This window comes from Ahaetulla prasina, chromosome 2 (genome assembly GCF_028640845.1).
Source record: "Ahaetulla prasina isolate Xishuangbanna chromosome 2, ASM2864084v1, whole genome shotgun sequence".
In the NCBI taxonomy this organism is placed as follows: domain Eukaryota; kingdom Metazoa; phylum Chordata; class Lepidosauria; order Squamata; family Colubridae; genus Ahaetulla; species Ahaetulla prasina.
Genome location: NC_080540.1, coordinates 285,517,265 through 285,534,610, shown reverse-complemented (window position 1 = coordinate 285,534,610; position 17,346 = coordinate 285,517,265). Strand labels below are relative to the sequence as shown.

The 17,346-nt window shown below is 37.3% G+C and overlaps 1 protein-coding gene across 16 annotated transcripts in view; it reads right to left on the bottom strand.

Annotated features, from left to right (window-relative positions):
* The window catches only part of TCF4 (transcription factor 4), a 435,153-nt gene that overhangs the window by 283,541 nt on the left and 134,266 nt on the right, over positions 1 to 17,346 (bottom strand). For all 16 annotated transcript variants that reach the window (XR_009153615.1, XM_058170654.1, XM_058170657.1 and 13 more), the window contains 2 exons: positions 15,764 to 15,825; positions 11,570 to 11,666 (listed from right to left, as the gene is read on the bottom strand). Coding sequence is in view for 15 of the 16 variants with exons in the window: in XM_058170654.1 (XP_058026637.1) it covers positions 11,570 to 11,666; positions 15,764 to 15,825 (159 nt within the window). In the remaining variant the exon portion in view is untranslated. The remainder of the gene's footprint in view (positions 1 to 11,569; positions 11,667 to 15,763; positions 15,826 to 17,346) is intronic.

Here is a 17,346-nt window from a genome sequence, read left to right as displayed (position 1 = left end):
TACACAGGGAAACATTTTTATTATTATTAAAAGGCTTTTAGAATTAGGTAACAGCAACAGTAAATTGCAAATGTTAGAAGTCCTCTCAATATTAGTTTTGCTCTAGAATAAATTACTTTCCAATCAGTACATCTCCCCAGTTCCTTCTGTATAAACCTGATCATACTACTACTATGATTTTTATTTTAAAAAGTACAATTATGATCTCAGCTTTTTGAAGATATGCTAACAGGGGATATTTTTCTAACTTTAAACACCATAATCCGGGGTAAATTTCAGTATACAATCTTACTCCAGAAACATTTAACACCATTACAGCAGCATTTTTGTGTGAACTGTACAGGTAGTCCTCAATTTATTAAGCCCAAAATTTATGTTGCTAAGTGAGAGAGTTAAGTGAATTTTGCCCCGTTTTATGATATTTCTTGATACAGTAAGTGAATCAGGCTTTCCCCATTGACTTTGCTTGTCAGACGGTCAAAAAAGGGATCACATGATCCTAGGACACTGCAACTATCATAAATACGAACCAGTTGTCAAGCATCTGAATTTTGGTCACGTGACCATGGGGATGCTGCAATGGTTGTGTGAAAAGCAGGCATAACACATATTTTTCAGTACTTGGCAGTTGTGAAATCCAAATTTGGGCGTGGCTTGGTGGGTGTGGCTTGGTGAGCATGGTAGGGGAAGGCTACTGCAAAATCTTCATTCCCACCCCACTCCAGGAGAAGGATACTGCAAAATCCCCATTTTGTCCCCACTCCTGGGGGAAGGATATTGCAAAATCTCCATTCCTACCCCACTCTGGGGTGGTATTTGCTAATTCTCCAAACTACTCAAAATTTCCATTACCGGTTCTCCCCAACTGCTCAAAATTTCCGCTACCGGTTTTCCAGAACATGTCAGAACCTGCTGGATTTCACCCCTGGTACTTGGTAACTTCAAACGATCACTAAATGAACTGTTTTTAATTTGAGGATTACCTGTATAATTTTTAGGCCATCATTTTGGTTCCTTATAATGCAACATGTTTTGAACAATTCTCACTGCTTCATGGCAGGAAATATAACAAAAACATAAAACTAAACTAAATGTCCCAAAGGTGCTTTTTCAAGCACCATGACCTGAATGACTAAGAATCTCCACCGACACGCTAAACTAAATGCTAAACTTTTTCTTCATATATAAGAAAAAGAAAAGGGAAACGAAGAGAATCCCGAAGACAAAAACACCATATGAACATGTCACTCACTGCATCCTAGCTTCTAACTATACAATGTAGAAATAAATAGCTTCAACAGGATAGGATTTAAATCTATATAAAGTTTATTAAAAAGTAGATTCTGCACCAAGGTTACTTATCCTTTTGGTTTAAAAGTAAGGATACTGAATGATATTTGTATAGGAAAAGTTGTTTCTTCTGGGAAATCACTCGAAAGCATTTTCTTCCCAGTGGAGGACTGTTATTTAAATAGTAGACAAATCTCCATATATTCGCTGCTCTGTTTCATGATTAGAAACTATTATGATTAGAATCCTATTGAAAATGATTAGAAACAGTTTGAAAATGATCGGAAAACATTGCTGAACGTTTTTTAAATCTATGTTTTTAAATCTATGTTTTAAATCTATGTAAATCTATCAGTGGAACAACTTGCCTGTAGAAGTTGTAAATGCTCCAACACTGGAAATTTTTAAGAAAATGTTGGATAACCATTTGTCTGAAGTGGTGTAGGGTTTCCTGCCTGGGCAGGGGGTTGGACTAGAAGACCTCCAAGGTCCCTTCCAACTCTGATATTATTATTAATACTATTACTATTACTATTATTACTACTACTACTACTACTACTACTACTACTACTACTATTATTATTATTATTATTATTATTATTATTATTATTATTATTATTTTCCAGAGTCGTTTTGTTTGACAAAATTTGTAATCTTCAAACCAGATTCCAATACTGACTGGGGAGTATTACTTCTTATTTGTGCTATTTCCTCCCTTTATTTAATATTCAGATATTACTGACAATCAAGAGGCCACACTACCCATCTCATTTAGAAGAGAGCGGCTGAAAAAAATGTTTTTCCAAGGCTTCACCTTTACATGGTGCTAAGTTAAACTCAGGCTAGCTAGAAACCCTTTGAAGCAAACCAACCTAAATATTCCTGCTAGGCAGACTGAGCGGAGGAACTGAATTATAATGAACCACCAGCTGTCACAATATGACCACAGTAACCAAATCAAAATATCAGCCACTAACTCAGATGAGATTCAAAAGGTCATTGTATAAAGCCAGCAGCTTTCTTCAAGATCACCCGAAACCTCAGTCTAAATCCTAACAGTGAAATGTTCCATTAACCCACAGGGAGTATAGAAACAAGTTGCTATGTATCGGTAAATGATTTAATGTACAGGCGTGATAACCTAAGCTGATACTGTAAGAACTCACAACAAGCCATCTGAAAATTGAACAGCAAATCTGGAATGGCGTGTATCTGAAGTAATATATTTTACCTCCTATATAGTGCCAGAAAACATGGAAAAATTCTTATTGGCTCCACCGTGCACCATTGATTTATCCTTCAAAATGGAGTGTAATTGATTGGGAGGACTACAACATCTTGGAAATGAAATATGACTTTGGTCATGACAAATAAAGAGTTTTGCTTGTTCCCTCAGCTAATTATCTCATGGTTTGAAATTAAGACCATTTAAATTATTTCTTGCTTGGCTTCCCATCGGTTTAAAAGCATTTGAAATTGAAATCTGCAATGTGGATTCACAGTTATCATACAACTTTTAAGGATCCTGTGAAAATTTCTAGTAAGTACAGCTAGTTCTCAACTTATAACAGTTCATTTAGTGATTTTTTGATGTTACAACAGCACTGAAAAAAAGTAGTTAAGGTCATTTTCCTCACTTACGACCAGTAGGGGGTTTCAAATCCTGCTGCTACCGATTTGCTCATGGACGTGCATCCGTGCTGCTTCTGTGCATGCGCAGAGACATCCAGGCAGGTGGGCGGAGCCTCCCACCGCCGCTACCGTTTTGCCTAATCCAGGGCGAACTGGTAGCAACCCACCACTGCTTATGACCATTGCAACGTCCCCATGGTAACATGATCAAAATTCAGATTATGCTTGGTGACCGACTTACATTTATGACCGTTGCAGTGTCCTCCTGGGGTCACATAACCAACCACCTTTTGTGATCATCTGACAAGTAAAGTCAATGAGAAAGCCAGATTCCAACTTATTAAAGTTATTAAACAGCAGTAATATACTTAACAACTGTGGCAAGAAAGGTCATTAAATGGGGCAAAAAAATCACTTAAACGTCTCAGTTAAATTGGGGGCTTAATTCTGGTTGTAGCTCAAGGGCTATCTGTACTGTGCATTATAAACTGTCCTTCTCCACCCCACAGCCCTTTTCTCTGAATTGTTCTCAGATCCAAGAAAGTAAAAAAAATAAGCACAGCATGTTTGACTTTATATAAAATATAAATGAAATTTCAGACTTAAGTATTGCTATCAAATTCAAAAATGGTTGGAAGAAATTACAAAGCAAAAAATAGATTTGAAACCTGAATTGTTTTTATTAGGAATACTGGACCTGAAAATGAACAAAAACCTTCAATACATTATATTGCACATACTTACCGCAGCAAGAATCACATTCGCAAAAAAATTGGAAACAAAAGAATGTACCCTCAGACGAAACAGTCATTAGGGAAATTCTAGAATGTGCAGAGATGGCTAAAATGACTATGGAGTTGAAAGAGAGAGAGGATTCAGAATATTATGGAATATGGAATAAAATGTACATTTGGCTCGAAAATAGAAATCAGAATAAGAAATGTTCAACTTAATATTGATGAAACTTAAAGTAACTGAACATTAAATAAAGAGATGTAAATATAAATGAATATAAATGTGTATATAAGAACAATGAATATTATAATGTGTGTGTATGTGTGTATTGTGTATGTGTGTGTGTGTGTATTAGAATAACGCGATTATCCAACTATTTAGTAAATAGAAATGATAGAATAGAGAACTACAAAAGCAAAGTACGTAAGTCGATATGAAATGCTGTAAAATTACAATTGTTATGTAATGTTTAATATGTTATGTCTTGACATTTCTTGTTTTTATACATGTGTGATTGTTTTTGTGTTGCTTTTAAAGACAAACTGTTTAGTAAAAATTATTAAAAAAAGAAAAAGAAAAGTAATTTCAGACTTAAAAGATATTTGTGAGATTGAAATTTGGATATTACCCAGCGAGTGTTATTTCCTGTTTAACAACAACTTTCTTCATTGCATTATCCACACATATTCCCCCAAATGGCTTCATTTCACATAGAGGCAGCTGGGCTAATGTGTGCATGTATATGAGCTGTGGTGGCGCAGTGGTTAGAATGCAGTACTGCAGGCTACTTCTGCTGATCATCCGGTGCCAACAGTTTGGCAGATCGAATCTCACCAGGCTCAAGGTTGACTCAGCCTTCCATCCTTCCGAGGTCAATAAAATTGAGGACCCAGATTGCTGGGGGTAGTATGCTGACTCTGTAAACCGCTTAGAGAGGGCTGTAAAGCACCGTGAAGCTGTATATAAGTCTAAGTGCTATTGCTATTGCTATATATAGGAGGGAGGGAGAGGGAGAAAGAGAGATATTACTTCACGTCAGAATATAAACTCAATTTTGGGGGGAAATCATACAGTTTCTCAAGCTGATGTCAAACTTTGTGCCAAGGAGTAGATCAAACAGATGAGTTTATGTACCTTGGTAGAAGATTTAGCAAATGGGAAAATGGATAAAATGTAAGACATTCAAATGTTGGTAGACACACAGTGGATAGTATGTGGTGTATTGCTAAGAATGAATGCAAAAAATAAACACACAAAAGTGTTAATACCACTTTATAATGTCTTGGTAATATTGCATCCAGTTTTGGTTGCTATGATATAAAAAAAGATGTTGAGATTCTAGAAAGAGTGCAGAGAAGAGCAACAAAGATGATTAGGGGACTGGAAGCTAAAACGTATGAGGAATGGTTGCAGGAATTGGGTGTATTTAGTTAATGAAAAGGAGTAGGGATGATATAATAGCATGTTCCAATATCTAAGGGGCTGCCACCAAAAAAGGGGGGGGGTCAGCCTATTCTCCAAAGCACCTGAAGGCAAGGCAAGAAGCAATAGATGGAAACTAATCAAGGAGAGAAGCAATTTAGGACTAAGGAGAAATTTCCTGACAGTTGGAACAATTAAATAGAGGAATGACTTGCATCCAGAAGTTGTGGGTGCTCCTACTCTCCAATAATATGGTTTCCTGCTTGAGCAGGGAGTTGGAGTAGAAAACCTCCAAGGTCTCTTCTGTTATTTTATTATTCTGAATGTTTGTTGAAAGAATCCCCCCAAAATGGTGGAGTATAGGAATCTACACTGCCCACATTACTACATGGAGGTAAGAGTTGACTATATCCAGAGAAACATAAAAGGAGTCTGGATGAAGTAGGAATTGCCTGCTTGTTGCATCTGAAACAAGAAAAAATGGAGCAAGGCTGAATGTGGGCCAAATGAATATGAATTGAATACAAAATTAAAAAGTGTATTGAGGTGGTTTAGACATATGGAAAGAATGAATGACAATCAAACTGCACAACACATGCTGAGTAATTAATTTACTAAAATTAAAGTCGTTATTTCAAATGGCTTAAATATTTCCAAATAAAGTAATAGTTAAAGCAATAGACTAAATGTGTGTGTGACGTATTAAAATATGGGCTATCAGTATTAACATATGTCAGGGATATGTTAAGATTAAGTGGTTCTCCACTGATTTGCACTATATCTAGATGAGTTGTATCAGAACTTTATTTCTACAAAATAAGGATGACGAGTCCTGGCATAATTATGAGCAAACCTATAGCTGAGATTTAAAAAACAAAACAAACTTCTGCTTTGAGAGTTCTATGAATATGTGAAAATTTTATAGGACTCTCATATTGGGTGAATAGACTGAAAGCAGTGGTGGGATTCAAGTAATTTAACAACCGGTTCTCTGCCCTAATGATTTCTTCCAACAAACAAGTTTGCCAAACTGCTCAGACAGTTAACAACCAGTTCTCCCGAAGTGGTGCGAACTGGCTGTATCCCACCACTGACTGAAAGCATCTGAAACAAAATGGCTAAAATGGAACAACCATCCCCTCCATCTCTGAATATTTTATATTAAGGGGTCTAAATCAGATAATTCCACTTAGAGAAACTGTATTTTGTAAGCTTTGACAAACACACCCAGAAACCCCCCCCCCAAAAAAAAATCTAAGCCAGTATGTCAAATCGTTGCATCTACAGATGTGTGTGAAATATTTAAACCAAGAACGACTCCCATAATTACCATTGTTTTAATCCTCATCCTTCTTTTAAATAATAAAGCGTACCCAATAGGGCTTAGGATATAAAACAGTCCTTAAAATGATCATGGCCGAGTACAAAAGAGCTTTTCCTGATCAAAGGCGTCTCTCTGTGGCCTGTGTAAAATTATCTTTCGACAAGTTCGCTTTGGGAATTCTACAGTTTCTCGCTCACTGATCTCATCTTGTAGACATTTCTGTTACTTTCAGGTAAAACCCCTCCAGTCTGCCATGCAGTTGCAACTCTCTTTTAAATCTCTTTGAGGTGGCAAATGTAGCATTTCATAATGACAAAAAGACCATGTTTCAGAGCAGACAACTTATCTGAGAGAACAACACTTCCACTAGGGCCTCGTACACAGACAGAATATTGTTATCTGGCGCAGATTATTAGTTGTCCATGCTGACCAGATCTAAAAGTTTCAGACTTCCTTCCACTAAAGGACAAGATTACGTTCTGTTACATACTGAGTATGGGAACAGGAAGTGAGGGGGAATACTCTGGAAAAGAAGGAACTGAGGATACTATTTTGCTTCTCAAAACTCCCCAAACTACTGGTATTTATTTGTAAAAATTATTAGCCAACCATTTTACCAACCAGTAGCTTTGGGTGGCTGGGTATTGTGGTGAAATCACTGGCTGAAAGAGAGGGGGGTAAAGAGACAATCCAACTTGGAATTGGTTTGGGAAGAAGAAATATCTGAGGTCAAACTCTTGGTCTATATCTCCCGTTTCCCAAGGGAAGGCAGACAGTATGGTGAAATTCTTGTAGTAAAGGTGATCAACAATAAATATCTACTTGAGCCTATTCAGGCTCAGGTTGCGTGTACCTGACAGTTGTTAAGGACAAGATGAGATTCTTTCATGCAGTTCTCCTTCATCCCTACTTTATTTAAATGTACTGCAGTTTGACTCCCATCATTCTTAGCCAACATTTGTCACAATGAATGAGGATAATGCAGTAATGTGAACAGTTCTGGAGGCTCCTCAGGTGGTACATGTAACGCCGCTGTTACATAGACTGCATCGATTGCCGGTTTACTTACAGGTCCAATTTAAGATGTTGGTTATCATCATTAAAGTCCATCATGACACGGGACCAGGTGAACGGTGAACGGTCTGGTGAATGGTCTTGCCCCAGTCGGTCTGGTGAATGGCCTGCCCCACTCACACCAGCAAAAGAGGCCTTCTAAGTTCTCCATTGGCCAAGGAATTTCAGCTAACAGGGTCTAAAAGAAAAGCCTTCTCTACCATGGTCCCCACGCTCTGGGACATCTTGTTGCCCCTCCACCATTCTGGCCTCCCAGAAAGTCCTTAAACATGGCACTATAAGTTGGCTTGGGGTCCCGAAGGAAACATGCTGGAGGTGGTTAGTAAAGTCCCAGACTAAAGCCCATCCAGGTACGATTTGTTAGTTTTTCATCTTTAATTGTTGTTAGTCTTTTATATTTATGCTTTTGGGGTATTATAAGACCTCCCAAAATCACTTTGAAAAGTGAGATGAGAGGCATATAAATTTAACAAACAATAGGCATTATCAATTATCATGCACCAGCTTTTTAAATTTTTTCAGACGTTCTGCAGGCTCAAGAGAGTCTTGCAGATGTCAATGAATGGAGATTCAGCAAAGTGATCAACTCTTCTAACATAACAAACAAGTAGAGCAAGTCAGCGATTCATACTGCTGATCCAATTCTACAGAGGAATTATTGAGTCTGTCATTTGCACCTCTATAACTGTCTGGTTCGGTTCTGCAACCCAACAAGAAAAACACAGACTTCAGAGGATAATTAGAACTGCAGAAAAAACAATTGCTACCAACCTGCCTTCCACTGAGGACCTGTATACTGCACGAATCAAGAAGAGGGCCGTGAAAATATTTGCAGATCCCTCGCATCCTGGACATAAACTGTTTCAACTCCTACCCTCAAAACGACGCTATAGAGCACTGCACACCAGAACAACTAGACATAAGAACAGTTTTTTCCCGAAGGCCATCACTCTGCTAAATAAATAATTCCATCAACATTGTCAGACTGTTTACTGAATCTGCACTACTATTAATCTTATCATAGTTCCCATCACCAATCTCTTTCCACTTATGACTGTATGACTATAACTTGTTGCTGGCAATCCTTATGATTTATATTGATATATTGACCATCAATTGTGTTGTAAATTTTGAACCTTGATGAACGTATCTTTTCTTTTATGTACGCTGAGAGCATATACACCAAGACAAATTCCTTGTGTGTCCAATCACACTTGGCCAATAAAATTCTATTCTATTCTATTCTATTCTATTAACAAAGAAAAACTTAAACTCTAGTAATACAATGTGTAGACTGCATAAGAAAGATGGGACTTTATTGCAGTAACACATTTGCATGAACCTAAAAAGATTCAACATTTCCAAAAGACTGAAATAAAACAAAACACAGGGATACAAAATATAGAGATTTACTGCCTAGAGTACAGGGATACAAAACACACTGGTCATTTGAAATCAAGCAGTTCTGACGGAACTACTGTTTTCAGCAACTACAAAAATACAGCCATTTAGATAATATAATAACAGAGTTAGACAACTTAGAACTAAGCAGACTTCCATCTGACCTAAACATAGTACATAAAATTATCTACCACAATGTCCTACCTGTCAATGACTACTTCAGCTTCAACCTCAACAATACACGAGCAAATAATAGATACAAACTCAAGGTAAACCACTCCAAACTTGATTGCAGAAAATATGACTTCAGTAACAGAGTGGTTAATGCCTGGAATGCACTACCTGACTCTGTAGTTTCTTCCCCAAATCCCCAAAGCTTTAAGCTTAAACTGTCTACTGTTGACCTCACCCAATTCCTAAGGGGTCGGTAAGGGGCGTGCATAGGTTCACCCGTGTGCCTACCATCCCTGTCCTAATATTCCTTTTTTACTTACTCTTTTCATGTATCCAAATTATGGGACCTTGGAGGTCTTCTAGTCCAACCCCTGCTTAGGCAGGAAACCCTACACCACTTCAGACAAATGGTTATCCAACATCTTCTTAAAAACTTCCAGTGATGGAGCATTCACAACTTCTGGAGGCAAATTGTTCCACTGATTAATTGTTCTAACTGTCAGGAAATTTCCCCTTAGTTCTAAATTCTACTTGATTAGTTTCCACCCATTGCTTCTTGTCCTAGCCTCAGGTGCTTTGGAGAATAGCTTGACTCCCTCTTGTTTGTGGCAGCCCGAGATATTGGAACACTGCTATTATGTCTCCCCTTCTTAGATTTCCAAACTAAATTTTGAACAAATCATACATAAAATCTATCTACTGTTACAATCATCCCAACAATTCTAATCAGGATGCAGTGACTTCACATTTCATAATGCCATGAAATTCTCCTCCATGCTCAAAAGAAAGTACTCTATTATACAAAAGAAAGCATAATTTTCTTGGCAAAAAATGATTTTCAGGCCATAGTGTTCTCTGTTAAAATAAGCCAAAACTGGATGCGATAAACCTTAAAAAGTTTGTAAAGGTACAGTGAAAAGGTCAGTCGTGAAAGCATCACGCACAGTGGGTTTCACAGAAGACCATGGCTACACAGAAAAATTATATTTACACTGCCTGCAGTCAAATCTAATAGTGTGACTTAAGAAGGGCGGTTCAGAATTTCTTTCCTTTTCTTGGCTCAAACCAGCTCTTTGAAATGGCTGTAGCTACATTACTTGTGTATGACTGCACACACATTACTGCAAGCTTCAACACTGTCTCTCATGTTAAACAACTCACAAATATTTCCTAATAATAAAAGACAAGGAATATTTCAGGGGCATATATAGTATGAGTCCTAGAATGATATATCACAGTTGCAACTCATTGCTTTCTTTGGCTCAGATTCAGTTGTTTGAAACCGAGGCATCTCAGCTAGTTCACTGACAAGTGCAAGGAAAAGGGTGTGATCTTGGCCAGAGAAAAGGATTAGTAATATTTTTACATCATATATTTATCTTAACCTAACTCATTTATCAGGCATGATTAAAGCTGCTATCTGCACTTGCAAATAATTAAAGACTTTCTTTTAACAGCCAGAATTATTACTATGGAAAGTGATCCCTGTAAAAGAGAATGATAGTGACCAAGCATTATCCAACTGTGAGGGCACACACTTGCCAAACACCACAGGCTGTCAGAAGTAGAACATACTGTAGACAAGGTCAGACTTAATGTAGAAGCTTGCCGCCCAGAGACTAAAGGTCCCTATAGGCATATTCACACTGTTACGCGAAGGAAACAACAGTTTCTGATTGCTGATAGCAAACCCTACGCATCCACTGGAACATTCGTTTGGATTCACTGAGCTTTCTTGTACATTTTCCATTCTATCATTTTTACATCTACGATATGCTAGCATTAAAAATAATATACAGATAACTTAACATTCTACAGACGAGGTGTGCCTTTGCGAATAGAATAAACTCAAATGGAAAATAGAAGTGCCATAATAATACAGTCTCTCCCTTTCCCATAAATATAAGTCACATTCCAAACCATGAAATCTTATATATGAAAAACAAATTGACATAAATTACAAAGCAAGGTGATATATCCAAGGACTGTGCTGAAACACTGCAGAAAGTGGTCTTCACTTCATAAAACAAACATTTTTTTTCCTCCTTTAAACATTCCAGGTTCCCCCACACACTTCAAATCTTCTCCAGAACAGGGGTCTCCAACCTTGGCAACTTTAAGCCTGGAGGACTTCAACTCCCAGAATTCCCCAGCCAACTTTGCTGGCTGGGGAATTCTGGGACTTGAAATCCTTCAGGCTTAAAGTTGCCAAAGTTGGAGACCCCTGCTCTAGAGAATCCCTAATTTTATCTGGTAGATGAATACAAGAGGATTTAAGGCTGTTTAAAAACAGGTATGAAGGAAATCAGGCTACAAAGTATATTTGCAGATACTTGTTCTAAGCAAAATATTTGCAAACTTTAACGTGGATATTGGTTTATTTTATGGCATAATTAGCATTCCTGGAGATGTTTTAGAATGTGATGGTAGTGAAAAGGAATATTATTTCAGTTAAAAATAAAAAGCACAAGCAATTACAAACATTTAAGGGTAATAAAAGCATTAATTTCTTCTTACTTTGTATTCTGGAATTCACAAAAGGAGGCGATAGATTGTCATGTGATCCAAGGTCCCTGTTTGTCATATGTTCATAAGAAGGTCCATCTCCGTAGTTCTGTAAATAAATTGGTAGCAATTTAAATGGAATATACACATGCAAACGTCTTAAGATATTTCTCAGTTATTATAACTAGAAAGGCACTTTTTCAATGGACTGATGAAATTTGAAGATAGCTATTCTAATATATTAAAAATATGTGCTCATATTTATGTTAATAACTCAGATATTAGCCAGCAAAAATGACATTTTCTATCCTGTCCAAAAATTGAAATGCATGTTTTTGCAGTTATAATCTCAAATAATGAGAAACATGGGAAGTTAAAATTACATACTTTATTTAAGGAATCATTTGTATTTCCAGTACAGGATACCCCGTACTGAAATTAATTTTTTGTGCTGACTCTTTTACTGTTTTTTTTATTGTTCTGATGTACTAATTTGCCCATGCAATCTGATTTGTTTTAAATTCATTCTACTTTCACTCAAATCAATTTTACTTAAAGATTTATGTACTGCAGTTTATAGTACATATCGTACTACAATAAGAGGCAATGAATTTATGAACATCTTATTGAAATCAAAGCAATACTGCCTTTCCTATTTTACTCTAAACTGGCTCAGCATTTTTTCTGAATGAAATTTGCTGATCTTCAGAACCTCATAATCCACAGACAGCTCTCCATATCTGTCACAATTCGCTACAATTCTGAAAAAATTAACAATATTCCAGAAATAGAAAAAGGTAAAATTCTGGATTTAGAAAATTTAGAACTACGCTGCCTTCAGCATGACCTGAGCATAACTCATAAAATCATCTGCTACAATGTCCTTTCTGTCAAAGAGTGCTTCAGCTTCAATCGCAACAATACACGAGCACACAATAGATTTAAACTTAAAGTGAACCGCTCCAATCTTGATTGTAGAAAATATGACTTCAGTAACAGAGTTGTTAATACCTGGAATGCACTACCAGACTCTGCGGTCTCATCCCAACCCCCCCAAAATTTTAACCTTAGACTGTCTATTGTTGACCTCGCCCCATTCCTAAGAGGTCTGTAAGGGGCGTGCATAAGAGCACCAGCTGCCTACCGTTCCTGTCCTAATGTTCCCTTTGGTTGTATTCAATTTGTGTGGTTATTTCATGCTTATACTAATATATATTGTTGTGTTTGACTAGATTAATTAATTAATTAATTAATTTAAAAAAAATAAAAAATTTCCCTGTCCAGTTGTATCCAACTCTAGGGTGCAGTGCTCCATAAAAACACAATTTTCCTTTTGAATTCAAAACATTGCATAGTCTTAACAATATGGCTGTTAGATGTCTTGAATCTCATGTAGACAAGAAACTTGACGTGAAATATAGGGAACGCTTCAAATGTGTCTATTCATCAGGTGAAAAAAGTTTTATTTTAATTTTAGTGCCTTCTGTAATAGTAATAGGGTTAATCATAAAAAAATATAGCTGCTCAAAAATTGGCCATGTTTTCTATATTATTTTGCGGTTGTCTAATGGTTATTTGGAATTTTTCAGCCTAACTAGATCTGGTAGATCTATATCAGGGATGTCAAACTCAAGGTTCGCGGGCCGAATCCAGCAAAGGACTGGCAGCCAAAATGTGGCGAGGGGGGGCGCATGTGGCCCCCACGTCCCATTTTTATTTTTATTTTTTTTATTTTATTTATTTTGTCACAACAATATATGTAAATATCATACAGAAAGGTTATATAGTATATAAACATATATACAGGGTGATGTTTTGACCAGCAGGGAGTCCGTCCACGGCTGGCTTGCGGAGGAGAACTACAATGCTGATCCGGTCTTCAAAGAAATCCAGTTTGACACCCCTGTTGTTACTGCAGATATACACAAAGTACCCCCATCTTCATCTATCTGAAACAAGACAGATGAAGATGGGGGTACTTCTCTTTACAGCTGCAGTTCTAATTTCTGCCAACTGTCAAAAGAACTTGGATATTAATATGTTCCACTTCCTGAGTCTATTCTTAGTGGAAATGAACATGTGATCTCTGTAACGCGAGAAGAGATAAGTTTCAGATCATTGGCATAATGCATTTGAATGTCAAACTGTTTGAGGCCTGGCTTACTGTTGGTGAACTAGAAGGTATCTTATGTATATTTACACATCACGGTTAGGAGAAGATTGTCAAAAGACACTCCAGCACTTCAAATGTTGTCGATTTCAGAGATTATTTCTTGGCAAAACGTAACCTAGAATGAGTGTACCCACAAAATATAGAAAAAGTCTTTTTGTAAAAGAAAATGCCACACCATACATTAAAGGGAGGGCAGTGCAATCAGTTATCTAAAGGAAGTGCTAAATTAAAATAGAGTGAGGAAATTGAGAGTATCCTTAAAAGAATGACAAAAATTCAGCTGTCTGCGTACATGTGCCAAAATTGCCTCCATGAAAAAGTCCATTTTCATAATAGTAGTTACATATAGCAGGGATGGGCAAATATGGACCCTTTAAGAGCTGTAGACTTCAACTCCCAGAATTCCTGAGCCAGCTATGAATTCTGGGAATTGAAGTCCACAGGTCATGAAGAAGCCATAGTTGCCTACTCTGGTTTATAGCGTCAACCAAGTTTAGTTAAGTAAACCTTTATCAAGGGGTAGAGGCATATTTAACTAAATAAATTATATTTATAAATTTAAGGACACAGATTTTAATCATGCATTGAATTTATTGCTGTGTTCTATATTTTGCTTTCTATCTTTGAGTGTTTTACATAGTAAAAAGGTAAAAGTTTAAATTTAATAAATAACCACAGAAAAGGCCCTGTGTGTTTGTGCCATGCACAAACGAATACAAATAGTTAGGCTGGTTTACACTGATAATTAAACTTGGCATAAAATTGTGATTAAAATTATTCCAAAAGATAAAGAATTGACTAGATTTGCAAATTTGTGCAATGCATGTATACCTTTCTATCGTATAACTTTTAATGTTGTAAGCAGACCAGAATCATCTATGGCAAGACGAGGGCAAATAAAATTAATAAATAATGATAAGTTTTAGCAAAGCTTTTTAGATGATTCAGTTGCACTGGAATAAATTAAAAAATTAGAATCAACAGTTACTATTCATACTACCCTGTTTCCCTGAAAATAAGACCTATCCTGAAAATAAGGCCTAGCATGATTTTTATGTATGTGCCTAATATATAAGCCCTACCTCCAGATAAGCCCTACTTGAGAGCCTGCACAGCCAGTCTCCTGTCCCACTGTGAGCAAGCAGAAGAAGTGGGCCTCCTGTACGGGGGGGGGGGATAAATTACCCCCGGAAAATAATCCCAAGTGCCTATTTTGGGACCCAAAAGAAAATGGGACCCAGTCTTATTTTGGGGGAAACACAGTAGATTTCCTGAATTTTGGGCATATAAGAACAAATTTGCACATATTAGATACGCATTAGATAAAATAGTTCATATATACCTCTGAGGTACTGATTTCTTCCTATTATATAATAACATAACATAATAACAGAGTTGGAAAGGACCTTGGAGGTCTTCTAGTCCAACCCCCTGCTTAGGCAGGAAACCCTACACCATTTCAGACAAATGGTTATCCAACATTTTCTTTAAAATTTCCAGTGTTGGAGCATAATGTTATACCTTAATTTTCTTTTCCTGCTCAATAATTAATCTGAAAGATATATAGACATACTGACAGCAATGGTGACAAAGGTAAACTAAATTAGAGAGTTAAAACTCCTAGCATCCAAAAAGTTCCACCTTCATATTTAATATTTTGTCCTAGAATTAAACATCTGGGAAGACACCTACAACAAATAAGAAATCAACAGCCAAATAAAAGGGGAGGGGAGGCATCCAGACAGCTTACAAAAGAGAGATAACCACGTATCAAAGAATGATAACAACACAGGAGACAAAGCATTTAATGAGGCTTCTTTCTACTTGCAATCAGGAACACAGCAAATGTCAAATTCATCTTTGAGATCAGATAAAAATCTAAAAATAAAAAAAAAATCTGGGAAGAGGTTGCTCTACAGCCAAACTTGCAAGTACATTTTCCTATGCAATCAGGTGCCCAATTCCCATTTAGAGTTTAAATTTGCATACAGAGGAAGGCTGGTGAGGAATAAAAAAAGATTAGATGTACTTACCCTGGATGGGCTAGGATGTCCTCCGTTCCCCCAGGACCCTGAGCTAGTTCTGTCTTCTACATCTAGGGACAAAAAAGTTCTTTAGGCTTTATTGCAATAATTCTTTCCTTTTGTATAGGCACTTTTAAATTAATGTTTCAAATTAATCTCCTGTTGCCTTTAATTAAGAATCAGGCACAGGGCTACTACAATGATAGTGGCTTCTGACCCAACCACTTAAATTAACTCATTTAAATTCACAGCAGAAATGAACTGGACCCTCAGGAACCTAAGGTTTGCACATAAAAATTATTCCAGTCTTTCAGAAGTGACTGGAAGTCACTGACTCAACTTGAATTGAAACCTAGCACAGAAATGCACAGCCTCAACAATAACGCCAAGGATACTGCAAAACAAATAGAGACATTTAAGACAGAGGGTTTTTAGATAAACATTTTGCTTCCATCCCATATAGAATATTCCTTCTTAAAAGCAGAATTCCGAGACTGGTTTGGGAAGCACCTGTTTTGTATTTTGAACCTGTAATGGATTGAACACCTGCAATATTGCAAATCTGCAATAAAGATATTTAAGCTATGCCATGCTGTATGTCTGGAAAAGAAAGTTCTGAGTTAAAGACCACAAGCCAACTTGAGATGTGCAAAGTCGCAGGTTGGAGATCTCAGCTGACTTCTGCTCTGAAGGTCTGAGAGAAAAAGTTGTCACGAGCTGTCAGAGAGGTGGTGGGATATAAATCTAACAGATAAAAATAAGCCTAACAGATAATGGACAGTAAATACAAAACAAGACCTGCAATATTAGCATATGCTTTAATATGGGTTAATACAGGTTAAGGGATGCTGTGGCTCAGTGGCTAAGACGCTGAGCTTGTCGATCGAAAGGTCGGCAGTTCAGCGGTTCGAATCCCTAGTGCCGCATAATGGGGTGAGCAACCGTTACTTGTTCCAGCTTCAGTCAACCTAGCAGTTCGAAAGCACATAAAAAATGCAAGTATAAAAATAGGGACCGCCTTTGGTGGGAAGGTAATAGCATCCTGTGTACCTTTGGCGTTTAGTCATGCCGGCCACATGACCACAGAGACGTCTTTGGACAGTGGTGGCTCTTTTGCTTTGAAATGGAGATGAGCACCGCCCCCTAGAGTCGGGAACAACTAGCACATATGTGCGAGGGGAACCTTTACTTTTATCTTTACCTTACCTTTAATCCTATCTTAAGCATAAAGGTTAGCTGGATAACTTTGGGCCAAATACCAGGAGACAGTGAATTCTAGTTATGCCTTAGGCCTGAAAGCTGGCTGGGTGAATTTGGGCCAATGACCAGGAGCCTCTGAGTTCTTGTCCCATTTTAGGCTTGAAACTAAAGGCCAAGGAACAAGAAGCTATGACTTTGGGCCAAGGACTAGGAGGCTGTGAGTTGTATTCCACTTTAGGCATGAAAACCAGCTCAGTCACTCTCACTGAGCCCAACTCACCTCACAGGGTTGTTGTTGTGGGGAATATAGGAGAGAAGAATACTGTGGGTGTTCCCCATCTTGAGTTATTCGTAAACATAATAAAGGCGGAATATCGATAAATAAAACATAA